Here is a 27,525-nt window from a genome sequence, read left to right on the forward strand (position 1 = left end):
CCTGTACTTGCCCTTTGTAGCCTTCGTCAACTCTGTCTTTATTCAGTGTTTGCCTTTCCAACCATACTGAGAGCTTTATGAGAGCAGGGCTGGTAGATGCCTTGGACACTTTGGATATCTATCTTTTGGCACTGTGCCTGATCCAAAGGAAGTTCTTTTTCACTTAGGGATCTTTGGTGGGAAGCAAGCAAAAAGGAATCTGGGAAAAGACTCTGCAGTGGAGCCTGGAGGCTCAAGGGGAGCTGGTTGTGCGAGCAGGACCAGACATAAAATCTTACACCAGTGTCCTAAATTTAGCTAAAGACCACCAGGCACACACCTCTACAGTGTTATTACTCATTGCAACAAGGGAGAACACATACCATGGGGAACTGTGGCACTTCTCAGTAAGAGGGTGTTTGGATTTACTATAGGATTTGACCTTGTGTCAAATGATTTCGGGAGGGTTCAAGGAAATGGGCTTTGCTCTGGATTAGACGCTATTAGAAAGTGTGAGTAATTCTATGATTGGGCATCCTAATAAATCTTATCTACAAGGTGGAAGGAATGAAGTGAGGCTAAAGCTATAATTGGTGACAAAATAGATATTAGCCAGGATGGTAAGGTGTTTGGTTATTTTTGTGGTTTTGACAATGTTCATGCTTTTGTCTGTGTTCAGACATGACTAAAGAGTGGTCTTGTTTTTTTCTTGATTATCACAGTTAGAGTGGTTTTGTCTGATGCTGACACTCTATGAAGTATTTTATGTTCAACAGGAGAACACCAAGGCTCAGCTATGAGTGTCAGGCCAGCTCCTAGCAACATCAGGCCTAACTGATAGAGCTGGGCCAGTTTCTAGCTGCCATGGGCTGCTTTTCTTTTTTTTTTTTTTACCAGCTTCCTATCCCTACCTTGATAGTTAGAGCCCTGGAAGAGAGGGCCCAATTGGCCAAACTTAGGTCACACCTCCACTCCTTGGCTGTCCTGGGCCTGTGAAAGAGTATCAGGTATAAGCCGGGGTAACATTTAACCAAGATACATTGTGTGGTATATTGAGTTCTTTTTTAAAAAAATTTATTTATTTTATTTATTTATTTTTGGCTGCACTGGGTCTTTGTTGCTGCGCACGGGCTTTCTCTAGTTGTGGTGAGCAGGGGCTACTGTTCGTTGCAGTGGGCATGCTGCTCCCTGCGGTGGTTTCTCTTGTTGCGGAGCACGGGCTCTAGGCACGCAGGCTTCAGTAGTTGTGGCATGCGGGCTCAGTAGTTGTGGCTCGCAGGCTTAGTTGCTCCGTGGCATGTGGATCTTCCAAGACCAGGGCTCAAACCTGTGTCCCCTGCACTGGCAGGCAGATTCTTAACCACTATGCCACCAGGGAAGTCCCTGGGTTCTTAAAGTAGAGAAATACTTCCCAACTGGTTGGTAAATAGGTGATGCCCTTCTACTGGGACCCCAGGGGCCACTTACCACCCAGGTATTAAAGGGTTAAGGCGTGGCCCATTCTGATTGGCTGATGACCCTGCCTGCTCTGTAATTCAATATTTTGAATATAACCTTTGGGTGAAAGTCTCCAGGGTAGCATTTATACTCCTACAAACAGTGATCTTGAGATGGGAAAGTAATCCCCTAACAAAAAATCAGGATATGTTGGGTGGTTAAACAAGAACACACATTCAATACAGTGTTCATTAAATGTTTGATATTGGATAGCCTGATGGACAAAAGGATGAAAGTATCAAATAGGAAGAAAGAAAGCAAGCAGACTGCAGTTTCCATCCCTCCATCATACACAGGGGAACTTAATCTCTCCATTCCAGAGGTCAGGATATTTAGAACAAGTTCTTCTTCCTCTTAATTCCTTTTGGGCAGTTCCCTGATGTTGCCCTCACCTGTACTGAGGGCATGTTATCCAGCCCTGATGCCAGGTGCAGCAGCTGGAGCTGAGGCTGCAGCATCAGGAGCCTTTGTGAGGTGGCCTTAGCGACGGGGGTGCTATGAGGCAGGGGCTACCCCGCCCTGAAGTGGCTGGGTCAGCCATACCAGTCCTGCCCTACAACTCCTGAACACCACCTGCCTGACCTAAGCTGTGTCATGTTGCTGCCCCTCCTGGGCGTCTGTGCCATGGTGGGGCCCCATTCCAGGGCCCTGAGTGGGAGCCAGTGCGGGGCCTGCTCTCCGAGAATCACAGCTGCAGGGACCCTCGGTGCTGCGGCAACCTGCTTGTCCTCTGCCTCTTTCTGATCTGACAGGTCCAGAACTACTGGCACCAGATCACCAGGACCCACTCCAGCATGAGGAAGGTCATCAAGGTGAGGGGATCCTACACACCTCCTTCCCTCAACACCATGATTGTCTCAGTCATTTGTTACAAGGACCCTGTTCTATGCCCTGTGTATCAGAGATGAACTCAGACTGGTCAGGAAGAGCATTATCTTGCCCCAAACCCAGCGGTCACCCTGGACTTCTCTCTCCCTCACTCCTCAGGATCAATCCACCTGCAAGTCCTATGGGCTCTACTTGCAACCCGTATCTCAAATCTGATCACTTCTTCTTCCTTTTTTTTTTTAAATTTATTTATTTACTTTGGCTGTTTTGGGTCTTCATTTCTGTGCGAGGGCTTTCTCTAGTTGTGGCAAGCGGGGGCCACTGTTCATCGCGGTGCGCAGGCCTCTCACTATCACGGCCTCTCTTGTTGCGGAGCACAGGCTCCAGACGCACAGGCTCAGTAGTTGTGGCTCACGGGCCCAGTTGCTCCACGGCATGTGGGATCCTCCCAGACCAGGGCTCGAACCCGTGTCCCCTGCATTAGCAGGCAGATTCTTAACCACTGCGCCACCAGGGAAGCCCCGAATCTGATCACTTCTTAAAACTTCACTTCACCCTCCTGGGCAAAGCCACCCTCAGGGCTCACCTGGACTGTAGGTACTGCCTTCTGCCTGGTTCCTGCTTTCTCTCTCACCCAACCATCGTCAGTGCTCTATGCAGCCAACTGAATGAATTTCTTCTTTCTCTTTTTAAAAATGTTAACCCAGACTTCCCTGGTGGCGCAGTGGTTAAGAATCCGCCTGCCAATGCAGGGGACACGGGTTCGAGCCCTGGTCTGGGAAGATCCCACATGCCATGGAGCAACTAAACCTATGCACCACAACTACTGAGGCTGCACTCTAGAGCCCGCGAGCCACAACTACTGAGCCCGCGTGCTGCAACCACTGAAGCCTGTGCGCCTAGAGCCTGTATTCCACAACAACAGAAGCCACAATGATGAGAAGCCCATGCACTGCAACAAAGAGTAGCCCCCACTTGATGCAACTAGAGAAAGCCTGCATGCAGCAACGAAGACCCAACGCAGCCAAAAATAAATAAATAAATAAATTTATATTAAAAAATGTTAATCCAAGGGAATATACATATACAGATTATAAGTGTATAGATCAATGAATTTTTGCAAACTGAACACATCCAGGTGCAGCACTTGATTAAGAAACAGACCACTGGACTTCCCTGGTGGCGCAGTGGTTAAGAATCTGCCTGCCAAGGCAGGGGACATGGGTTCGAGCCCTGGTCCAGGAAGATCCCACATGCCGCAGAGCAACTAAGCCCGTGCGCCACAACTACTGAGCCTGTGCTCTAGAGCCCGTGAGCCAAAGCTACTGAGCCCACGTGCCACAACTACTGAAGCCCGCGCGCCTAGATCCTCTGCTCCACAGCAAGAGAAGCCACTGCAATGAAGAGTAGTCCCCGCTTGCCGCAACTAGAGAAAGCATGAGCGCAGCAACAAAGACCCAACACAGCCAAAAATAAATAAATAAAAATTTAAAAAAAATAAGAAGAATTTTTTAAAAAAAAGAAATAGACCACTACCAGCAGCCCAGAAGGTTGCAGACACAACTGTGCTGATTTCTAATAGCATAGACTAGTTTTGTCCGTATGGAATCATACAGTATTTTTTTTGCACCTGGCTTAAGCCTAACATTATGCTCATGAGCAAGAACCAACTTTAAAAAAAACAGATCACAGGACTTTGCCACTCAAGACTCTGCAATGGCTCTGATGGATACACTTCCAGTCAAACTCAGAATAAAATCCAACTCCTAACCACAACTCCAAGGCTCAGAATAATCTGCCCTGCATTCCTCTCTGACCTCATCTCCTAGCGCTGTCTTCATCACTCACTCATTCCATTCTGGCCACACAGGCCTCCTAGCTGTTCTTATACAAATGACCCAGTTCCATCCTCAGGGCCTTTGCACTTAATGTCTCCTCTGCCTACAATGCTCTTTCCTCAGATGTCACTTGGTTTGTCCCTTGCTTCATTCAGGTCTCCATTCAAATGTCACCTCCTCTGAGAGGCCTTCTCTGACCAATATGTCTAAAGGAGCTAACCCCATTCCCACTCTGCTTTTATTTCCATTAGAACACTTTTCAAGGGGACTTCCCTGGCAGTCCAGTGATTAAGACTCCACGCTTCCACTGCAGGGGGCACGGGTTTGATCCCTGGTCTGAGAACTGAGATTCCTCATGCCATGCAGCGTGGCCAAAAAAAACACAAACCAACAAAACACTTTTCAACACCTAACATTATGTTGTATACTTAGTTATTGTGTCTTCCATGTCTAAAAGACAGCTCCCAACAAAGACGTTTTCTGTCTTGTTCATGCTGGTACCGCCAGCACCTAGAACAGTGCCTGGCCTGGAGTAAACTCTTTATCTTTCTTTCTTGAATGAATACTGTTTTCCCTAAGAGAACTGACTCCCCATTCCTGAGCCCCAGCATCCTCATCTGGATAATGGGGATTACAATCCTGATTTGAGGATTAGATGAGATAATGTGAATGCAAAATTTTGCTTCTCTGTTCTCACCTACAGGTGCCATCGCAGAAGGGGGCAGTGCCCTCCATGAGACATGACACTTGTTTTGGGCTGACCCCTGAATTCTCCTTCAGTCCTGGCCAGTTCAGGGGCCTGGATGCCCAACAATGGGCCCAAAATAAGAGAGGGGAATACTGGAGGAGCCACCAGGATTCATGGACCCAACATCTGCTTTCTAGTCAGCACCCAGGTCAAGGTTTACCTTGGGATGCCTACCCACCTTTGGAACACATCTTTTGCACCACCTCCTTTTTAAGCACCTGTATGCTAGTTCAGGACAGTTCTTGGGAAGCGTGGCAGGTACCCTGGTGTCGTAGTGATGACCAGACTCACCTGATTTTCAAGCCACTGCCCCCTGCCCTGGACACGTGCCAAGGGATGGAGCAGCTGTTGGTCCACTCCTCAGAAGAACTGGTACCACTGGAGCATATTGTCGACATGAGATGCCACCCCACCTCCATGGCCTCTTGCCCAAACCTCCCATCAGCCCAGAGGTTGCAGTTCTGTTCCAGAGAGTTCCTACCGGTTCCTTCCAACCAGCAAGTGGGAATGCCCATCTGGAAGTCCTGGCGCTGCCCACGAGAGGCCTGGGCACCAGGGAGGGAAAACCGGACACTAGGCAGAGAGGATAGTAGAGAGACCCAGGCTCCAGGGTGGGTGAACCAGAGAGAGAGAAGAGGAGAGGATGCTTGGGAAATTCAGGCATCTGGAAGGCAACTCCCAATAAACTTTGGGATGGAGGACAAGGCAGAGCCTAAGGTCCTGGAGTTGGGGAGACAGAGACTAGTAATAAGTAAAGCTGTTGGAGAGATCTTGACTCCATGGTGGGAGAATCAAGACCAGGTGAGAGTTGAGAATAGAGCTGAAAGTCAGGAACTACAGAAGAGAAATCGGAGGGATGCTGGAGGTGAGAATCTTCCTGAAACTCAGGCACGAAGAGGAGAGAAACAGAAACAGTTAAGATGTAAAATTGATGCAGAGACCCAAACGCCAATGTGGGAGACCCAGGATAGGAGTAGGAATAAGGATGCTATAGAGACCCAGTCTTTTGAGAAGAATAAGAAAGAAGCCAGAGGAGAGGATGAAGGAGAGACCCAGGCCCAAGTGTTGAGGAAGCAGGGCCAGACTGGAACTGAGAATGGTGGGGAAACCCAGCTGCCAGGGTGGGGAAAACAAGACCAGATTAAAGGTGATACTAGTATAGAAATTCAGGCAGAAAAGAGGAGAAGAAAGGGCCAGGTTGGAGGTGAGAATGCTGTGCAAATTCAGATATCTGGGAGGGAGAACTTGGGGGAAGTGAAAAAAGAGGATGGCCTAGAGACCCAAGCCCTGGGGTGGGGAAAACAGGAATGCGTTCAAAGTGAGAATGTTACAGAGATCCAGACACCAGGGTGGGAGATGCAGGATCAAAACGGAAATGAGAAAGCTGGGAAGGTCCAAGCATTTAGGGTAGAGATCCAGAAACAACTAAGACATGAACTTCAAGTGGGGTGGGGAAATCAAGGCCTGAAAACAGGTGAGGATTCTGGGGAAAGCCAGATATCTAGAAGGAAGAACCTCAGGGAGATAAGAGAGGAGGATTGGGTGGTGATCCAGGCACGATTCTGGGGAGACCAGAAACTAGTAGCAAGTGAAATTGGCAGAGAATTCAAGATACCATGTTGGGGGAATCAGGACCAGATTGGAGGTGAACATAGAGCAGAAATTCAGGCACTGGAGAAGAGAGACCAGAGAAAGAACGGAGATGAAGATGGTGCAAATATCCTGGCGCCTGAGGCAGAGAACCAGAGACAATTAAGAGGTGTACCTCATGTAGAGACCCATCTACCAGGAAGGAGGAATCAGGAGCAGTTTGTTGATGAGAATAGTACAGACATCCAGGCAACAGGGAAGAGAAACCTGAGAGGCGTTAAAGGTGAACATGGTAAAGAGACTCAGGAACTTGGGGAAGAAAACCAGCATCAGTTAAACAGTGAAATTAATGGAAGGATTCTCATACTGAAGTGGAAAAATCAGGAACACATTAGAGGCAAGGATGGTGCAAATGCCCAGGCATCTGAGGCAGAGAACTGGGGAGAATTAGCAAGTAAAACTGATATGGAAACTCATTCAGCAGAATGGAAGAAAGAGGAGCAGATGGGAGGTGAGAATGGTGCAGAATTTCAAATCCAAGAGAAGAGAAACCTGAGAGGGACCACAGGTGGTGATGATAAAGAGACCCAGCCTCCTGGGGGAGATTATCAGGGAGAGTTAAGAAGTGAAATCGATGGAGAGATCCAGATACAAGGGCAAGGCAGCCAGAATAAGGGTGAAGATGAGGACGCTGCAGAAATCCAGGATGTAGGGAGCCAGAGAAAGTGCAGAGCTGAGGATGCTGGAAGGCTTCGAGTACTAAGGGGAAGAAACAAGGGCCAAGTCAGAGGAAAGGATGCTGCTAAAGGCAATCTCCGAGTTGACCGTTCTGTGGGTGAGGGGCCCCCAGCCCTCACTGGCTCTGGATATGGGGCCATGGACCAGGAACAGGCTGTGGCCTCTGCTCCCTGCCCTGAGATGAAGGCTCTCCCCCACCAGAATGAACTCTTCCTGCTTGCCAGTGGGGAGGGAGAGCATTTGGCCAGCCAGAGCACGGCCACTGCCAGGAAGCACAGTGTCATTCCAGCCTCCTGGCAGGCCCAACCTAAACTCCAGAAAAGCCGACAAAGGGACAAAGGAGTGGTTCCAGGGAAGACCTCTGGCCTGACTCGACAGCTCTGCAACCCACAGTCTTTGGCTGCTGCCCTGGGCCTGCCCTCTGCCTGTCCCTCTGTCTCATGTGGCCAAGCCCCCCAAGCTGCCACAGCTCTGGTGGATTTTCCCACTGCCCTCACCATCCTGCCGAAGTGGCCAGTCCTCACGAAGTGCCAGCTACTGCTCCTGGAGTCCCTTATGCAGCGGAAGATTGCACACCTGAAGTGGGGCCTCCCCCAGCAGATCCTAGAATCCTACTTGCACTTTAACTTCTTAGCACCATGCCCACTGCCCCTTGAGGGGGTGAGGCTCCTTGGGTTACACAAAGCCTGTGAGCTGCAGGGGCAGCAGGAAAGGCATTGTGGGGCCCAAGGCCCCAGGCCAGGCCTTAAGTCCCCAGAGAGGTCCCAGAGCGTTCGGCGCCAAGAAAGGAAAAGCTCAAAACCTCCTACGCAGGCCAGAGCTCTGGAGAAGCGAAGACCACACCAGACAGAGCCAATGGGCATTTCTATCCATCCTGAAAAGCCTAAGAGGGTCAGACCACCAGGGGGCCTCAGAGAACGACAGGATGTCCAGAAAGAGGCTCCTCCTGGGGCCAAGCTCACTGCTCCCAGGAACCCCAGGCCTGCAGCAGAATCTAGTAGCTGGTGTGGCCAAGAAAGCGTCCAAGAACCCTCCAGTGAGAACAGCGGGAGCAGGAAAACGGTCAGGCCAGGGGTCTCCCAGATGGCAGAGAGGGCTCCCGGCAGAGCGAGGATCTCGTACTCTGGGGCAGACCACTGGAGGAAGGAGCACGCATCTCAGGAGCCCCCCAGATTCAAATGTCAGCAGCCCACACACAGGAGAAGAGGAAGCCTGGAGCTGGAGGAAGGCAGAGGGGCTGGGCAGCAGCCTTCCTCCTGTCCCACAGACACCTTCAGCTCCAAAAGGAGTCTGCACTCTGCTGCAGCAAGGCTGAGCATGAGCTTTTTGAAGAGGATTTCCTGGTCCCCACACCTGGCCAAGCCCCAGCACTTAGCCCCCAACCTGAGTGTGAGGGATCCTGATCCTATCCTGCTTCCCGAAGTGGGTGACCCACATGCAAGGGAGGACAGCATCAGAGACCACGCTTCTTTGAAGAGGGACCTTCAGCCACCAGGTCACTGCGGTGCTGGGGTTGCTCTTCCCAAAACAGAAGAACTTGAGGAAATTGAGAACCCACATGGGGCCCCAAGGAATCCACCAGCCCCCCAAAAGTTTGGTCTTATGAAGCATTTGAGGGGTTTCCTGCTCCAGCATGGCTTTAGGAAGTAGGCAGTGGGTTCAGAATCCTCAAAACACGTCAGAGAAGGCAGGAGAGTGGTCTGCTTACTCCCAAAGGGCATGATAAAATAACCTCTAATAAAATTGGTTATTTGGGCCCTGTGGGGTTCTGATTTCTTTGGTACACGTTTTATGAGCGCCCCCCTTTGGCGGTCTGGGATACTTTGTGGGTGGGATAGAAGCTACTTCTACTCTATGGTTTTGAAGGTTCAGGGAATGTGGGTCAGCCCAATGCCATCTCCTGACACCTCCCCTCTCCAGTTCCTCAGAGGAGGGTTTACTGAAGTTTCTATCATAGTTCAGTCCTGTCCTATTCCAAGCTAATTCTGATTGAGGTCGGATGCTCAAATAGCTTCAGCTGCTTGTGGGAGGGGTGGTGCTCTGCACCGGACACTATTATTCATGTCCTTTCAGTCACAAGGAAGGGAGCTGATCACTGAGTATCTGCCCTGCTGGGATTCTGCTGCCTGTGAACAGATTTCACGGAAAAACCATTTCCACCTCTTCAATTCTCAAGCACTGGCAACCCTAATCCTTGTTGTTTTCCCTCACCTCACCCTCCAGGACATCCTGGAGCTAATTGTTTTTTTCAATCAAGTCTGAAACTTCTTAGCTAAAAGGCATTATGTCTTGTGATACTTCTGTAGACAGCTTCAGCAGGTTGAAGCAGATTCACAGAACTCAAATTTAATTCAGAAAATTCAATTCAGGTTTTCTCCTCCTCTCTCCTTTATCCTCCCCCACTTCTTTCCTTTCTCCCTTCCTTTCTTCCCTTTCATTTAGCTTTCCTATTTTTAAATTCATTGTCAAACCCATACATGCTCATTAAAGAGAGTTTAGAAAATTCAAAAAAGGGAAAAACAATCCATAATCCCATCACCCAGTTAATGTTTTGATGTTTTTCTTCCTATGTGTTGCCTACCACTACCACGGCACTTATACTGGGGTTGGCAGGCTCTAAGAAGGCTCCCGATGCTCCCTACCTTCTGGTATTCATGCCCTGTGTATTCTCCCCTCCTCGAGTGTGGATTGGATCCAGCGACTCACTTCCAACGAATAGGATACAGCAGAAATGATGGAATGTCACTTCTGGGAACAGGTTAAAAGGCTGTAGCTTCCATCTTGGGTAACTTCTCTCAATTCTCTTGCTTGTTCCCTGAGGGAAGCTGTCCTCCATTTTGTGCACTGCCTTATGGAAAGGCACATGTGGCAAGGAACTGAGGCGGCCGTTGGATAACAGCCCTCAAGAAAGTGAGGCCCTCAGTCCGGCAGCCTTTGAGGAAATGAATTCTGCCACCAATCATTTGAGTGAACTTGGAAGCAGATCCTTTGGCCCTAGTGAGCCTTGAGATGAGTACAACCTCAGGAGAGACTTTGAGCCAGGGTCACCTTGCTAAGCCATGCCTGGATTCCTGATCCACAGAAACTATGAGATAATAAATGTTTGTTGTTTTAAGCTGCTAAATATTGGGGTGTGTTAGTTTTCTATGGCGACTGTAACAAATTGCCACAAACTTGGTGGCTTAAAACAACTGAAATTTATTCTCTCTGTTCTGGAGGCCGGAAGTCTGAATGAAATCAAGATGTCAGCAGGGCTACACTGCTACCAAAGGCTCTAGAGGGCAATCCATTCCTTGTCTCTTCCAGCTTCTGGTGGCTGCAGGCATTTGTTGGCTTGTGGCACCATCACTCCAATCTCTGCCTCCGTGGTCACAGTGCCTCCTCCTTTACTCTGTGTGCCTCTTCTCAAGACAGTTATCATTGGATTTAGGGCCCACTGGATACTCTGGATGATATCTTCATTTCAAGATCCTTAATTACAACTGTAAAGATCCTTTGGAAAAAAGGTAATTTACAGGTTGTGGGGATTTTCGACGTTACATTAGTTTGCTCCAGCTGCTATAACAAAATAATACAGCATGGGTGGCTTAAACAACAGAAGTTTATTTTCTCATAGTTCTATAGGCTAGAAGTTCAAGATCAAGGTTTTGGTTAATTTGGTTTCTGGTGAGAGCTCTCTTCCTGGCTTAGAGATGGTCACCTTTTCACTATGTCCTCACACGGCCTTTCCTCAATGCCTGTACATAAAGAGAGAGATAGATCTTTCTCTCTTCCTCTTTTTATAAGGCCTCCAATTGGATTAGGGTGTCACCCTTATGACTTCATTTAAACTTAATTACCCCCTTAAAGGCCCTATCTCCAAATACAGTCACATTAGGGGTTAGGACTTCAACATCTGAATCTGGGGGACACAATTCAGTCCACAGCAGACATGGAGGTGTCTTTTTGAGGGTCACCATTCAATCCATTACATGGATTGTTATGCAGCAATAGATAACTAACACAAATGTACCCAACTGTAATAATTTGTTTCTCTTTCTCCTTGACTAGTTCTAGTTCCTTGAGCACAGGGACTGTCTCTTGCTCACTTTTGAATCCTCTAGATCATAGCGGAGTTCCTGGCTCCAAATTTTGTCTAAAAGAATACATAATTTGTTGACATTAAAAATGTAAACATAGAATAATGTTTAATTATATGGAAGATGTACATGATATATTTTTTCTGAGAAAAGTTTACACACCTTTGTATGTTGCTGTTGTAAAAAGGTATAGAAAAAGACTAGAAGAAAATACATCAAAATATTTTTTTCTTCTATTTTCTTCACTGAACATATATTACTGCTATAATATAATTTAATGGTGTTGAATAAATGTTTGCTTATTTATTTTACATACTTATGTATATAATTCTGCATCTTTTGTACACTTAGCATTTTAACGAGGATTTTTCCATGTTAAATCTACTTTTCTCAAGAATCAGTTCATAATACTACATTAAAAATAAACCATTGTTTTCCAAATTATTTTGCATGGAAATCACTTTTTCTACTCTGTCACACTGCTTCTGAATGTAGAAAACATCTCTTGAACTTATCTCCTTTAACACTAACCGGTTGCTGGGCACTTTGGTGCTAATTAAATCCTTGTAGATTGACGGGTTTTGTTAATACACTTAACAACAAACTATTTTTTCTTCTTCAGTATACCTTCTGCGCTCACAAAATCGCAAGTACTGTGCAGCCCTCTGTGAGACGATAATTTAAGGGGACCATCTTAGAATCTCTGAAAGAAAGGTGTCACCTTAGATTGTTTGAAAGGTGCCATGTAAATTTAAAATAATAGAGCTGATAGTTTTTCGATAAGAATCCCTGAGATCGTTTACTTTTTAAATACCAGAAATAGATTGTTTCCTTTTCTTACTTTTTCAAGGATAATAACAGCGTCTTTATAAATGCTTTTCAACCTTCGGCGTGGTAAAGACGAATTCCTGCAGGCTCCAAGAGCAAACAGCTTGAGGCTTAGAGGTAACGCTCTTCCGACTCCTGAGGCGCGTCACCCGCCCACAGGGGCCGCTGCTCTCCTGAGACTGGCTGGCATTCGGTTCGCGCACGCGCATTACCCTTCTCCCCACGCGTCCGTGTCGAGCTCTGCCAAGTGCGCCTGCGCATGAACTGCGCGGGAAAAGGTGCTGCCGTGGTAGAACGCAAGCGGAGAGATGTCTGTGAGGGAGCCAGCGGCAGGCCTTCCCAGGCCCGGGAGGGACGAAGAGGCAGCGCTGCTCTTTGAGAGGGCCCATTACCGGCACGACCCGCGCTGGCTGCTGCCCGTGCCCCCACGCCTCTGCCTGGCCTGCGCGCTGGAGCTGCTGCCAGAGCCTAGCGTATCGGTGCGAACTGGCATTTCCCTCACCAACCGGGCGGGAGCAACTCCCTTCAACCGAGCGCACCTTCCCCGAAACTAAGCCGGGCCCACCCGCCTCATTAAATCTAGCCCCTAAACAGGCCCACCCCCTTACCGGCCACGGCGGCCTACCCCGCAGACCGCTCAGCATCCCCTTCCCCAAGGAGGCCCAGACCCTGGCCCTGCGCCTCAAGTGGGCCTACCCTGTCCGCACTAAACCCGGGGCTCCCAGGGCCCCCAGCCTAGACTCACTGGCACGCGTTCCCACCTTCCCGTAAGCCCTTCTCTCAGCTGCCCTGCCCTTTGCTGACCCTCTCACCACTTCTCCAGGGTTTAGCCTTCACTCAGGCTCCCTCCCGCTTGAGTCCCCGCTCAGCCTGAGGGCAAGGTGCGCGCACCCTGGGGGCTTATTCCTTCACTTTCTGACTGTGCGAATGGGAGGAGGGGGCTCCTTGGGCTCAGTGGCGGCAGGACGAGTGGAAGTTACGGCCCAGCAGGAGTGGGGTGAGGGGAAGAGCTTTCTGAGAGGCAGAGCTGGCTGAAGCGTGGCCTGCCTGTTCCTTCAATGCCTACCCACCTTCGCAGTGAGTTTTTTGTCCGTGGAGACCTCCAAGAAGAGTTTGGGAGATGACTGTTCTCTCAGAGTCACAGGGCTGGAATTGTTGCCGTGGGTGGGTGGGGGATGAGCTAGATCAGCGGTTCTCAAATTTTTGCTCTAGGGATGGCTTCACACTTTTTAAAAAACTATTTATTTATTTATTTTTGGCTGTGTTGGGTCTTCGCTGCTACCGGGCTTTCTCTAGTTGCGGCCAAGGGGGGCTACTCTTCGTCGCAGTGCGCGGGCTTCTCATTGCAGTGGCTTCTCTTGTTGGGAGCACGGGCTCTAGGCACGCGGGCTCAATAGTTGTGGCATGTGGGCTCGGTAGTTGTGGCTCGCGGGCTCTAGAGCGCAGGCTCAGTCGTTGTGGCACACGGGCTTAGTTGCTACGCGGCATGTGGGATCTTCCCCGACCAGGGATTGAACCTTTGTCCCCTCCATTGGCAGACAGATTCTCAACCATTGTGCCATCAGGGAAGTCTGGCTTTACACTTTTTAAAAGTGTTGAGGACCCCCAAAGAGCTTTTGTTTATTTACTGTATTAAAAATAACAAAAGTTTAAAGGATTCATTTAAAAATAATAGTAGGGCTTCCCTGGTGGTGCAGTAGTTGAGAATCCACCTGCCAATGTAGGGAACACGGGTTCGATCCCTGGTCTGGGAAGATCCCACATGCTGTGAAGTAACTAAGCCTGTGCGCCACAACTAGTGAGCCTGTGTGTCACAACTACTGAAGCCCGCATGCCTAGAGCCCGTGCTCCACAACAAGAGAAGCCACCGCAATGAGAAGCCCGTGCACCGCAGCAAAGACCCAACACAGCCAAAAATAAATAAATTTATAAAAATAATAGTCCATTACATATTAATATAATTCTTTTTATTTTGGCAAAATATAGGTATTGATAACACACAATTTACTATTTTAGTGAACAGTTCTGTGGCATAAATGATTTAAAAAATAACTATTTTCAAAGCAAAAAAGAGTGTAAGGAATGTCTTTGTTTTACATTTTTGCAAATCTTTTTAATGTCTGGCTTAATAGAGGACAGCTGGGTTCTCATATATTTCTGCATTTTATCTGTTGTGACATGCCTCCTTTGAAAAATACTGTACACTTGTAAGAGAATAAGTGGAAAAGGCAAATAGCATCTTAGTATTATACAGAAATAATTTTGATCTTGTGGATCCCCTGAAAGTGTTCTGGGCACCCTCAGGGATCCAAAGACAGCTCTGAGAACCGCTGGGCTAGCTGGTAACATCTGCAATATCACTGAGGCTAGAGTTCTGAGGCTGCCATTGTTGGACAGTGAGACATAGAGATGAATAAGACAGTGAGGTAGGGAAGAAAATAAGAGATTGCATTCCTGGGAATCTAGAAGGTGGACATATTTGTGGTCAAGTGCTGTGTGGGTTAAGGAGTGAAATTAGGAAAGGTTCTTTAGAGGAGGAAGCATTTGAATTACGCTTGAGAAGATGGGTGAGATTTGGGCTAGAGGAAATGGGGGAGCTTTTTCCAGGAGGCAAGGATTAGGAAGGATGAGTTTGGGAGGTAATCAGAATGTATTTGAAGGGCAGTTGAGGGAGATGAGATTGGAGAGCCACGGTTGAGATCAGTTCCTTTAGGAGTTTGAATGCAAGCTAAGGAGCTTGGATTTAATCTGTCAGGTGAAGGGACGTCATGGAAAATTTTTGAGTAACTCATTTAGATCACTAGCTTAATGCATTATGTGGGAGGAATTGGTGAAGGAGAACAGGAGATTTACACAGTTTAGAGGCAATAAGAGATGCAACTTCTCCACCTTTTATTGAACACACTTTTCTTAGCTTCAGTTTTCACCAGTCGAAGGGGTGATGTAGTCAGTTGTACCCATGTTCCAGTTCTGTCCTCGGTGCACACCCCTTTTTTGACCTAAGTTTTGCTATTGTCTTGAGTACTTTGCACAGCTGCTACACAGTTCCCTGTATAGGGAGGTGAATTGAGTGTGAAGATTTATATCTACATTGAAAGGAAGAATGAATTTTTCTCTACCTACCTCAGTGAGGCTCATGAATGGTCCCCAGTATCACTCTCACAGACTGTGGAAAGAGCCCTGACCTTGGACAACACCTGGTTGGATACTTAGATTTGAGTCCTTGGGAAGGTGCCTGAGCCTCAGTTTTCTCATCTCCAAAATGGCGATAATAATATCTGTTTTTGCTTGCTTTACCAACTCATTAGGCTTAAATGAGCTAGTTGACAAATGAGTGATTTGTGAACAGTAAAGTGCTATGTAAATATACTTTATTAGGAACCTTCACTCTTGTATAATCCTTTGTTTGAACACATGGATTCCTGTATGTAAATGATGCCCTTTTTCATGCTCCATAGTTTAGATGATTCTACCAGTATTATCTTGTAATTATATTTGGAAATTACACTTGTTTGGGTTCAGAATGGCTGAGACTTGGTTGCTATTGAATATTTTTCTTCATCTGCTCCAAGTTGGTGCGCAAGAAGCACGTGCTGTCCGGCTTCCGAGATGCTCTCATGAGGCATGCCTCCCTGGTCATGCAGCTGGTGGCTCAGGATCAGAGAGTCTGTATCCACTTCATAAGCATGCTTTTCGGTGAGATTGAAAGGAAAACTTGGCATGAATTTTGCATGTATACCTTGTACATTTGCTTTTGGGGTCTTGGAGAAATGGTCTTGAAACCATAGTTTAGACTTTTTGCGATGTAACAGTTTAACTTACTAGTAAGTTGTTTTGTCATAATAATGAAGAAATTGTCCCCTTTCTAAGATACACGATGCATTGTATGGTAACTGGCTTTACCACAGCTCAGAGGTTAGTAAAAGTGTGAAGATGAATGTAGGAAATGTGTGATCTTTCAAAAAGTCCAGTCTCTGTGGTCTTTGAACAGGATTAGAAGTCAGATCTGGAGTCTGCTGATCTGAGTGTGACCCTGATTGAGTTACTTCTTCTCTTCTGTACCTTAGTTTCTTCATGTGTAAAATGAGATGGATTAAAAGGTCCCTTCTTTTTTTTTTTTTTTTCCCCCGGTACATGGGCCTCTCACTGTTGTGGCCTCTCCCGTTGCGGAGCACAGGCTCCGGACGCGCAGGCTCAGCGGCCATGGCTTACGGGCCCAGCCGCTCCGCAGCATGTGGGATCTTCCCGGACCGGGGCACGAACCCGTGTCCCCTGCATCGGCAGGCGGACTCTCAACCACTGCGCCAGCAGGGAAGCCCAAAAGGTCCCTTCTTTTAATACAATTATAATGTCCTATGGAATGAGCCCTTTTAGGGAGGAAGGGAGCTAACTTGAATTGGGTGCTTTTCTCTGCCGGAGGCTTTTCAGGCTTTTAACTGCCAGGGCAGTCTTTTAAGGGAGAGAGGATGATCTCCAAGGCTCAGGGAGGTCTTAGCTAACAGCTGGCAGAACTGGAATTTTACTCCAGGTCTGTTAGAGACTCCAGAACACACAGTTTTTGTGCTGTGCCATACTGACTATTTTTATCCTCTTAAAGCCAGAGTGGGTTACTGAAAATCTAGGGTTTGGTGCTGAGGATAGATTTTAGCTGGGACATTGCTTAAAGCTGCTGTTAGTCTTAGAATTCACAGTGTGCCTTTCTGGATTTGTTTGTCTTTTATCTGTTAACCATCCCCCTCTTACCTCCTTCTGCTCCAAGGACTGTTATGCAATGTGGAGGATGGGAGTATAACAGACCTCTGTATTGAAGGTAAGATTAAACTGTGTGTACCTAGCATTTGAAGCCGGGGATATTAGCCTGAATTGCAGCTTTGATTATTTGAGACCTTGATGAAATGTTCCATTTTAGAGACAGATAAAGAAAATTCAATTATCAATCATTAATTTTGCATTTCTTTCTTGGACACCTACTCTGTGCCACGTACTGTATCAGACACTAGCGTTGTATCTGACATGGTCCCTATCCTGTAAGAGTTTACAATCTGGAAGAGAGATTGTCTGGTAAATAACAAGGGCTGATGAGTGCTGTTACAGAGACATGTACAAAACTCTGTTTTTGTTACATTCATATTGGTTGGTTGGAAGTTGTCTGCACATAGGCGGTGGAAGTGCCTGGGTTTACCTATAAAGGACTCAAGAAGAAGGAAGACAAGAGCATTGGGATGAGAGGATTCTTTTCTTTTTTTTCCTTTTTTTAATAAACTTATCCATTTCATTTTATGTTATTTTTGGCTGCGTTGGGTCTTCGCCATAGCGCGCAGCCTTCTCATTGTGGTGGCCTCTCCCATTGTGGAGCATGGACTCCAGGCATGCGGGATCAGCAGTTGTGGCACGTGGGCTCTAGAGTGCAGGCTCAGTAGCCGTGGCTTACGGGCTTAGTTGCTCTACAGCATGCGGGCTCTTCCTGGACCAGGGTTCAAACCCATGTCCCCTGCGTTGGCAGGCGGACTCCCAACCACTGCGCCACTAGGGAAGTCCCTGGGATGCGAGGATTCTTGCCGAAAGAGCAAGAACTGTATCAGTTAGGTTATAGTCACGAAACATAAACCACACAAGTTATGTGAACAGAAAAAAACTTTAAAGAATTATTGACTAGGTTACTGAAGGCAAAAGTGAACCAAGTTTCACTGAGGTAGCAATTTTTGAAAACAGCTTCCACCCCTAGGGATAGGGAAACAAAGGGAGAGGTTGGAATTATTAAGACTTACAAGTTTGGAGGAAGGACCCCATACATGAAACACAAACCTCTGAGGAGAGGATGCTGCTTGGCTGCTGCTGGGTCCATGACTATCCAGACATGCAGTTAGCAGCTGTAACTGCTAGCAGCTGTGACAGATAAATCAATATGATCTGTATGTACTTTTGCCCATCTCTCAGTCTAGAGAATGTGGACAAACAGATGTACCCCTCGAAGGTCCGACAACTGGCAGGGGTGGGGAGATTTCCCTTCACCATTTTCCTCAAGACCACTCTTGAGTGGGGCTATAATCCTAAAGCCATCTGCTCCTGGTTGGTACCAGCATAGCCTGCAGAACCCTCATCAGATCCCAGGAACTTCACTGAGGTGGTGGATACTAGATGGAGATTGCAAAGCTAGAGGGAGAAGGACTTGCTCCTTCCTTACTGTTTCCTGTTTGCTTCCTGTCTTCCTGTTTCTGTGAGTGTTGTCCTAGAATGCTTCTTTACCCTGGAGGTGGCAGAGCCTTCCCTCAGCAGCAGCCAGATCTAGTCTGCAGCTTTCCCCAGACTTGTAGAGCCAGCCTCTTCTTTACTCCTCCTCAAAGACACCAGCAGAAGTATCACAAACAATTGTATAGAAGGGCGGGTTTGGGGTTCAGTGATAATATTATCGCCAATTATTGGCACAGGAACTAACTCCTAATTCTGTTTTTTTCATATATGAAGTAGCAAATTCTGAGGAAGGAAAAAGGTAGAAATAACATAGTAGTTTTCAACCTTGGCTTCACAATAGACTTACCTGGGAAACTAAAAAAGTATCCAGATGCTTAGACCCTTTATCTAGAGATTCTGATTTAATTGGTCTGGGGTGGGACTTGGGTGTTAGTTTTTTTTTTCTTTTTTTAAGCTTCCTAGGTGATTCTAATGTACAGCCTAGTTGTCAACCATTGATTAAAAACAGTGAAGAATGGGGGAGATAGAAAAGACTAATGCCGATTACCACAAGCAAATGACTTTGATTAGAAGGACTATGAAAAGTGAACTGTGGGCCATGGGTTGTCTTCTGATTAGTAATGTTATTGTGTCTTCTCAGTCCTTATCCAGCTTACAACTCAGCTGAAGTTGGAGCAGACCATTCATTGCCTGCTGTATGAGTGTCACAAAGAGGTCAGTAAAGTAGCTGTTGGTTCTTCAGTACCCCTCAGAATCCTCAGATGTCAGAGCTGGGTCAACCCTTCTTTGGATAGATGGGGAGATTGAAATCCGGAGAGGAAAAGGGACTTGCCTGAGGTCACTGAGTCAGTGGCAGAGCCAGAGCTAGGGCCTGGGTCTTCTGCTCCAGTACTCTTTGTAGCTTCTTTCCTTCCCTTTTCAGTCTCCCAAATGCTGCCTCCATGTGCTGAAGTCCATTTTCTGGCGTAATCATCCATGGCCATTCTCTATATCCTCCTAAATATAATACAGATTTCCTTGATGAATTTATTAAGGAAATATGTTCACTATTAAGGAAATATGTTCACTAACTGCTCTCTTGCCTTAGTATTTTTGTTTGGTTTATTTTATACTGAAGGCATTTGCTTTTATCAGCATCTAAGGTAAACACTGAGAAGGTATATTTAACCAGCTTTCTTCAATGTAGCCATAGATATCAGTTAAACAAGCAGCTTCTGCATTGTGTTTAAGATTTAGGAATAATATCAGAGTCACTTTTTTTTTTTTTTTGCAAAAGGAAGACAAATGTTCATTTAACACCATCAAGAGCAACATTTAATTAGAAATAATGTCAAATAATCATGTCATTATAATTACTCTGCATGTGGTTAACATATGATTGAATTTATAATTATATATATCAACATTTATCATTATGATTATGCCACTTAACATTTTGAGCACTTTCTATATGCTAGGCACTATGTTGGTGCTTTACATGCACTGTCTCATTTAGTCCTCCCAACAACCCTATGAAGTTGGTCCTAGTATTAATTCCCACCAGAAGAGTTAGGAATCTTACTTAAGGTACTACAGCTAGTCAGTAGAAAAGGTGAAATATTTACTATTGACTCTGCCTGTAAAGCATCAAGCATAGTACCTGACAAATAGAGGGTTCAGTGATAATATAACAATAATGATGATGATAACCAATTTTTTTTTGCAATGAACTAGAATTCCATCTTTATGATGTTCCCAAATTTCACCTCCCAGTTTCTGGCTCCATAGGAGGCAAAATATGCTCATTTTAATTTAGTTTAACAAACATGTACTGAGCTAGGTACTGAGGACACTGAGAGGAATCTGACTCAGTCCCTTTCCTTCGGGACTTCCCAGTCCAATAGGGGATATAGACACTTAGCTAAAGAGGCTGATTACTGACTCTGGTGAGAGACACATGCAGTACAGGGTTTGGTGTGGATAGGGCAAGATGAATTTTGGTGGGAGATCTGTCCTGATCCTAATTTATAGAGCAGAGTATGTTCACTCTCTGTAGCTGTGTAACATGCCCTCCATGCGAGGCAGCCTGGCCACCCTGACCCTTCTCGGCAAGTTGGTGGATGCGATCCCTGCTCTGGCAGACAAGCTTGTGATGGAGCACAGTGAGTGACCTCTGGGGAAGAGCTACCACTACCCTTTCACCTGTTTTGATCACACTTCCATCTGGGTGGTCCATTCACTGTGTACATCTGGGAAGTCATTACTTTCCTTCTCTAGGCTTTAGTTTCCCCATCTGCAAAATCTGCTCTATGTTGGCCAATTGGAAAAAAAGTGTTTCTCAACTCTGGTCTTGGGCTCCTTCAATTCATTTTGTTAACACAAAAGAATTAAGTACCTACTATGAGCCTTCCTTTCAGGTGAGAGGAAGAATTAATTCTGGAATATAGAAGCACTTTTTTTCTATCAGTAAAAGCAGATAAATATCTCACAGAGTATTTATCCAAGGGTAAATCACTTAACTTCTCTAAGCCTTGGTTTTCCCTTTTGATTAAGTTCCCAGAAATCATGTATTGTGGGGCATTGTAGGGGATTACCATCACTATTCCATTCAGGGCAATAGTTTGGAGTGTCATCTAGCAGTTGACATTGTGAGGTTCCCCTGGCCCCTTGGTTGTTTTCTGGATAGGTGACCTGATGGAACATCTGTTGAGAGGTTTAGTATACCCCAGTGAGGGGGTGCAAGCTTCTGTCTGCTACCTTTATGGGAAGCTGTACTCCTCACCAGTTGCAGCCGAGATGCTTTTGGGCCATTTCCGGGAGAAACTGTGTCCTCTCTTCCTTTCTACCATGGATGGTGCCCAGACAAAGGAGCTAAAGATCAACTGCTTGGGTAAGACATGGGACTGGAGAGAAAAGAGAAAGCTTTTGAGGTTTTGCTTGAGGATTTGAGATATTGGCTCACTAGTGGTGGGGAGGTTTGCTGCTTTGCAACGGATAGAAGCTGTGGGTTTGGGAGATAAGAGGCACAGACTGCGAAAGATGCCTAATGTTGGGTGTGGTATCCTAAGAACGTCATCTTTGGAAGGAGAAGAGGAAGAAGAGTGGGACAGCAATTTTTTTGCCTCTGGTCTTTACTGCATGCCCTGGTGCATCCTGTACTTGCTGTCAAATTAATCTTCACACTGCATAGCTTGCATCCTGTCAGTCTTCTATTTGGAAAATCATCTATGGCTCCCTCTGGCCTCCAGAGTGAAGTCCAAGTTTCTCTGCTTGTTATTTGAAGCTCAGTGTACCCTTTCAGCCTCTCCTGTTACTTCCTTACATAAATACACGAGATCTACTAAATGCTTTTGAGCAGGGAGCTTTTGTATTTTGGATAGAGCAAATGGGCACTGTGATTGGTGACTGGGTGAGGACCTGTTTCAGAGCAGGAGCTACAGGGAAAAGCATAGTCTGTGGGTAACAACAATTTCTTTTCACAGTTTGGGCCAAGAGCTCTGTTATGACTAGTTCAGCCACACATAGAGAGTGTTCATTCTGAGCCAGGCCCTGTTCTGGGCTCTGGGGTCATAAAGATGATCAAACCCAGGCTCTCATCTGTGGGAGTTCATAGCCCAATGTGGAGGACAGATGTGATCAGAGTCCATTGTGGTACATGCTTTCGTGGAGATTGCAAAGAAAAAGGTGGGATTCTATTCAGCCTAGTACTTGAAGTCCTAGCCAGAACAATTAGGCAAGAGAAAGAAATAAGAGACAGAAGTAAAGGAAGGAAGAAGTAAAATTGACTCTGTTTTCAGATGACATTACCTTATATATAGAAACCCCTAAAAACTACACTAAAAACTGTTAAAACTAATAAATGAATTCAGTAAAATTGTAGGATACAAAATCACTTGTGTTTCTATATACTAGCAACAAACAATATGAAAAAGAAACTAAGAAAACAGTCCCATTTACAACAGCATTAAAAAGAATAAAATACTTAGGAATATCTATGGAGACATGAAGAAGTTTCTAGGGGAAGTCGGAGGAGCTGCCTTGGGTGTATTCTGGTGCCTATGCTCCTCTTGCCTCACTTCCCAACCCCTTTGTTTTCTAGGTTTGCTGAGGCAGCTGCTGAAGTATGACCTCTTTGTGTCCATGATCATGAACAAATCTGCGCTGGTGGAAAGTACTGAGAGTGTTGAGGGGCCACCAGGAGAGACCTCACTGCCTTTGGTGCTCAAAAAGGTAGTTGTCTTGTGGTTCGTGGTCTCTGGGTTCAATAACAAGGGAACCTGAATGCTTCCTGGGCCTTTTTCCTTATCTACCACTCCTTCTATCCAGGATTTCCTAAGTATTTTCTTACTGGCCAAAACAATATGCTATTAGAAGGCTCAAAGTTGGTTTTCTTTCAGTCATGAAAGGATAAGTTAAAACCTGTGCCCTAGGTTTTAATTGGGAGCTGGCTGGTTATAGAGGCACCCTCTGCCTAGCACATACCAAAATTCTAGATTCCCAGAAAGAAAGTAGGGGTGGGTTCAGCATAAACTGCATTGCTTGTGCAAATAGTTTAGTCACAGTGAGCCACTTTTACCAGTTCTTGGAGGGTTGAGAACCCTCCTGAAATTCAACTTCCCAAACCCAGTGAGTGGCCAGCCTTGCAGGCAGGACTTTCTAAGGATAACAGACTCAGGCCTGCAATGTTAACTCTTTTCTGCACATTCTTTGAAGCAAGGCTCATAGCAGAACCTTCCCTTATGTCCCAGGCTTGTTGAAACATCAAAACCAGATGAGGGCTGTGAAAGTACTTTTGCCAATGAAGGCCTGAGCCCTTCTTGGGGATGATGTTAGTGTTCTTTGAGTGCCATTGTGTTCTTTTGTTCTGTTTCTCTCCTGCTGCTGTTGACAGAGACTCCTTTCCATAATCTATAACTGCACTCCTTGAGCACCATCCTTATGCCTGGCACCAGTAGTGTGTGAGGGATTCAGAGACAAATCAGGCTCCTGCCCTGAGGCATTCAGGCTGCTTCCCTCTGGTCCTGTCAGTGGTGTGACTGTGACACATTTTGCTGCCTGTTTCTCCAGCTTCTCCTTTCCAGAGATGAGACTCTGCAGGTGGCCAGTGCCCACTGTATAACTGCAGTACTGGTCCACTCGCCAGCAAAGCACGCCCCAGCCTTCATCCATGCTGACATCCCAGGTAGGAGGCCCCTTCTAACTTTCTCCTCTGAGGATCGCAGAGTTGTGCCTGGAGACCCTTGAGTAGCAGCAGCAGCAGTCTTGTTGGGAGTTCTTTGATATGCATACTGGAGGGATGGTTGGTGGCATGTTCATTGTATATGACAGACTCTAGGAAATAGACCTCATGAAGTCTGAATCCTCTTGCTACAGATTTCTAATATGACCTTGAGCAGTTTGTCACTGAACTTTGTCATTAATTTGACCATCTAGGAATAAACACCTAGCGTGGGGTGGTGGAAAGACCCGTGGACCAGGGAGGCAAAATGAACTAATGTGTCTTGAAGGTTTGTTATGAGCCAGGAAATATGCCCTGAGGTGCATCGCAAATGTTGCCACATTTAGGTCCTCATCTTTGCTATTTTATGAATAAGGAAATTGAACTAGAGAAGGGAAATAACTTGTTTAAATCAGCAAGACTCGGCATTGGCAGAGAAGGGATACAAAATCAAGGCTGTCTGGCTCTAAAGTCTCTTTTCTCTGTATCATGCTGCTGCCCATCCTGAGAATTAGGGGACCTGAATTCCAGTCCCGCCTCTACCACCAACTGTTTCTCTCTAGGTCTCAGTTTCCCCATCTATTAAAAAGATAAGGTTACACCATAAGTCTGAGGGCATTTTCCAGGTTTATCTGTGAATGAATGATCATGTCTCGTCAAGAGGGTGTGTGAACAGATGAAGTGGCAGGTGTGAGATGCTGAATAAATCCAAGGCCATAGCGTTAGTTAAGGGATCATGATTACACTGTTGTCATTGACTGTTTTCCTCCTGTCTCCCTGGCCAGAGTTCCTCTTTGAGCATCTTTCCTCTTCCAGTGAAGTGCTTGTCTGGTCCAGCTACAACTGCTTGATACTTCTGGCAGAAGAGCCACTCTTCTTTTCCAAGTGCCACACGGTGTACGGTTGGTATTGTGGGTCCTGTACTAGCTCTGGCTCAGGTGGACAGCACTTTGAAGTTAGGTGGCAACATCAGTGACGGGGGGCCAGCCTACACCTTGGAGAGGGGTGCTGGTCTGGTCATATCCATCAGCCCAAACTCATTACCAGATTCCACGTGCAAGCAGTGATATCCAAACAGTTCTGTTCTTCATTGATTGGCAGTATATATGTTTAGCAAGAGAAGGGCCACTAAATGAATTCCTGTTGCACCTTAAGAGCAACTTTACTCAGTCTTGGATTCAGTCTTTTCCTGCACCCCAGATATCTATCCATCTAGTTAGTCCCCAAGTTTTGCTGATTTATCCTTTCAAAGTTTTTTGAAACTGTCCCTTCTTCTTCTTTCCTGGTGATACCTTTCTTGTCTGGGACTTTTTATATCACATCTAGATTTTTAGACTGGGCACATTTAGTTACTCATTTTATATTCTGTGTTCTTATTCTATGCCAGGCACCAGGCTGGAACCTAGAGATTTAGAGATACATAAAATGTGGTCCCTGTCCTCTGGAAGGGGAGGGAGATATAAGCAAGCTTATTAAGACTGTGCAAGAGGGGAGGTACAAGACATGTAGGAGCTCAGGGGAGGCCCACAGCTCTGCCTGAGTGGACCAGGGAATGCTTCCTGGAGGAGTGGATGTCCTACCTTATTCTTTGAGGAGAAATAGGAGTGCGTGTAGTAGAGAAGGTGAAGCTCAGCTGGTAGGTATTGACTAAATACCTCGAATGTCAGGGTCGTGCTTTGGGTTGTGCTGGGTTTGGGGAGACAGAGATGAATCAGATAAGGGCCTTCCCTCAAAGATCTCACAGTCCTGTCCCATCAGCTCAACTTGTCAGGACTGCTCCATGAGGGCTGCTAGCAAATATTTGCTGTCCAGAGCCTCTCATCTCTCCTGGGAAGGCAGTAAAGAAGCCAACAAGCCCTGATCCCTGGCCTCTGCCATGTCATTTTGCGGTAGGGATCGAGTCAGTGGTGAGGAGCCTACAGGGAATCCTGAGGATGAACAACACCGAGCTGCACAAGCAGGGCCTGCTGCTCTTTACTCAGATCCTGACTCGGTGAGCAAAGTAGTGACGCGTCAGGCCTGTAGGGGCCAGACTGGAGAAGGAAAGAAGTGAGGTATTTATTCCTGGTGGGGTCAGTGATAGGAGTTCACACACTCATTTCTCATTTACAATTTCTCAGGCAGCCAGAGGAGATCAAGCTGTTCCCAAGCTCAGCCCTGTGCAGAGATGCTGGCCGTGCCCTCCAAGAGGCAGTGAACAGCCCTGTGCTGGAGGTGGCTGCTGAGGCAGTGAAGGCCATTTCTGCCTTTCTGAGGTGAGAGACCCAGACAGGCTGAACTTTCCACCCCTGCGTGTACCCGAGGGCCTGTCAAGGCCAGAGCAGCTTCCAGGGGATGCTTGTCCTTTAGGTCAGGGAAATTTCATTGAATTATTTCTTCCGCTGCTCTGTTTACTCTGTTCTGTCTTCCTGGAACTGCCATTTGGATGTTGGGCCTCCTGGATTGGTCATCTCTTTCTTTTCTTTGTCTGACAGTTTTTTATCTTTTTGTCATTATGTACTAGTTTCCAGGAGATTTTCTTGACTTTATTTTCACCTCTACTATTGAGTGTTTTATTTCTGCTTTCATATTTTTAATTTGGAAGAGTTCTTTCCAATTCTCTGCATGTTTTTTTAAAACAGGATTTTATTCTGTATTTATTTTGTGGATGTAACTTTTTAAAATTAGGTCATTTGTTTTAGTCCAGACCTTGCCCCCACTTCCTTTCTACTAATTTTTCCTTCTGCCCAAAATACTCTTCCCTGAAATCTTTGCATGACTGGACTCTTCCCATCATTCAGGTCTCATTCAGAGTGTCCTTCCCTAACTGACCCATCTGGCTATTACAGCACCTACCAGACACTTGACAGTTCTTGTTTATTCATTTGTTCTGTGTCTCCTCCACTATATAAAATAATCTCCAGGAGATAAGGGACCATGTCATTTTTTTCACTGCTATATGCCTCACTCCTAATAGATACTCAGTATATGAATGATGTTAAAATGGATGGTGAGACTAAGCAATCCTAGGGTCATGATGGGAAATCATTCCTTAGTAAGATGCTTGATATCTTGAGAAAACTAATGGAGGATAACCCATATTTATTTGTATAGAAAATTTTACTTTGTTTCCACGCCCTCCCTTTTAAAAATCTAACAAAGTAATGTATTTAAGTGATAAAAAATAAAATACACACAAGGTTTATCATGAAAAGGAACAGCCCCCTGTCCCCACTTCCTAAAGGAAACTAATTTTAACTCATTTTGGTTCTAGTTCTGGTGATTTATCTCCCTAAATCTAAACAATATGCTTGTAATGCTATTTCTTTATTTGTCAATTTAGAACATTATTCATTGACTTGCCAATAAGAAAAACAAGACTTAGGTCACATTATTTTGTCTTCTCTACACTTCCTTGGCATTTTTGCTAGTTACCATTTTATGTTAATTGATGTTATGTTTTCAAAATTTTAAATAATATACTTAAAACTTGTGTTTCTTGTTCCCTCAACTTGAAGCAGTACCTCTTGACACCCTACTTCGTTAGCTGAGTATATTAGCACCCCAGCTCTTTCTTTCCCTTCTCCTTACCGTCTACTTCTCAATGTCAGCTGTACCTTTAATTTTATTTAGTTATTTATTTTAAAAGGAAGACCTGGGGAGTGAAATGTCCATTGGGGACTTTATTTTATTTTATAATTTTTAAAAATTTTATAAATTTCTTTATTTATTTTTGGCTGCGTTGGGTCTTCGTTGCTGCGCGCGGGCTTTCTCTAGTTGCAGTGCGCAGGCTTCTCGTGGCGGTGGTTTCTCTTGTTGCAGAGCATGGGCTTTAGGTGCGTGGGCTTCAGTGGTTGTGGCATGCGGGCTCAGTAGTTGTGACACATGGACTCAGTAGTTGTGGCTTGCGGGCTCTAGAATGCAGGCGCAGTAGTTGTGGTGCACGGGCTTAGTTGCTCTGCGGCACGTGGGATCTTCCCGGACCAGGGCTGGAACCCGTGTCCCCTGCATTGGCAGGTGGAAACCACTGCG

The 27,525-nt window shown here is 46.0% G+C and overlaps 3 protein-coding genes across 3 annotated transcripts in view; all 3 read left to right on the forward strand.

Moving 5' to 3' along the window:
- Positions 1-5,583: 5,583 nt before the first annotated feature.
- Positions 5,584-7,397, forward strand: LOC132434344 (retinitis pigmentosa 1-like 1 protein). The gene is made up of 2 exons (XM_060025998.1): positions 5,584-7,315; positions 7,366-7,397. Exons 1-2 carry the CDS (start codon positions 5,584-5,586, stop codon positions 7,395-7,397), a joined length of 1,764 nt encoding a protein of 587 aa, XP_059881981.1.
- A 1-nt stretch (position 7,398) lies between these two features.
- On the forward strand, positions 7,399-12,388 carry LOC132434346 (uncharacterized). Its single transcript, XM_060025999.1, has 2 exons — positions 7,399-8,644; positions 12,285-12,388. Exons 1-2 carry the CDS (start codon positions 7,399-7,401, stop codon positions 12,386-12,388), a joined length of 1,350 nt encoding a protein of 449 aa, XP_059881982.1.
- Positions 12,389-12,433: 45 nt separating this feature from the next.
- The window catches only part of MEI1 (meiotic double-stranded break formation protein 1), a 63,958-nt gene continuing 48,866 nt past the window's right edge, over positions 12,434-27,525 (forward strand). The window contains exons 1-11 of the mRNA XM_060023974.1: positions 12,434-12,604; positions 15,698-15,821; positions 16,885-16,935; positions 18,958-19,031; positions 20,353-20,458; positions 20,983-21,186; positions 22,396-22,526; positions 23,364-23,478; positions 24,300-24,416; positions 25,408-25,507; positions 25,635-25,769. Coding sequence (XP_059879957.1) covers positions 12,434-12,604; positions 15,698-15,821; positions 16,885-16,935; positions 18,958-19,031; positions 20,353-20,458; positions 20,983-21,186; positions 22,396-22,526; positions 23,364-23,478; positions 24,300-24,416; positions 25,408-25,507; positions 25,635-25,769 — 1,328 coding nt within the window. The remainder of the gene's footprint in view (positions 12,605-15,697; positions 15,822-16,884; positions 16,936-18,957; positions 19,032-20,352; positions 20,459-20,982; positions 21,187-22,395; positions 22,527-23,363; positions 23,479-24,299; positions 24,417-25,407; positions 25,508-25,634; positions 25,770-27,525) is intronic.

The sequence above is a fragment of the Delphinus delphis genome, chromosome 11 (assembly GCF_949987515.2).
Source record: "Delphinus delphis chromosome 11, mDelDel1.2, whole genome shotgun sequence".
NCBI lineage: Eukaryota > Metazoa > Chordata > Mammalia > Artiodactyla > Delphinidae > Delphinus > Delphinus delphis.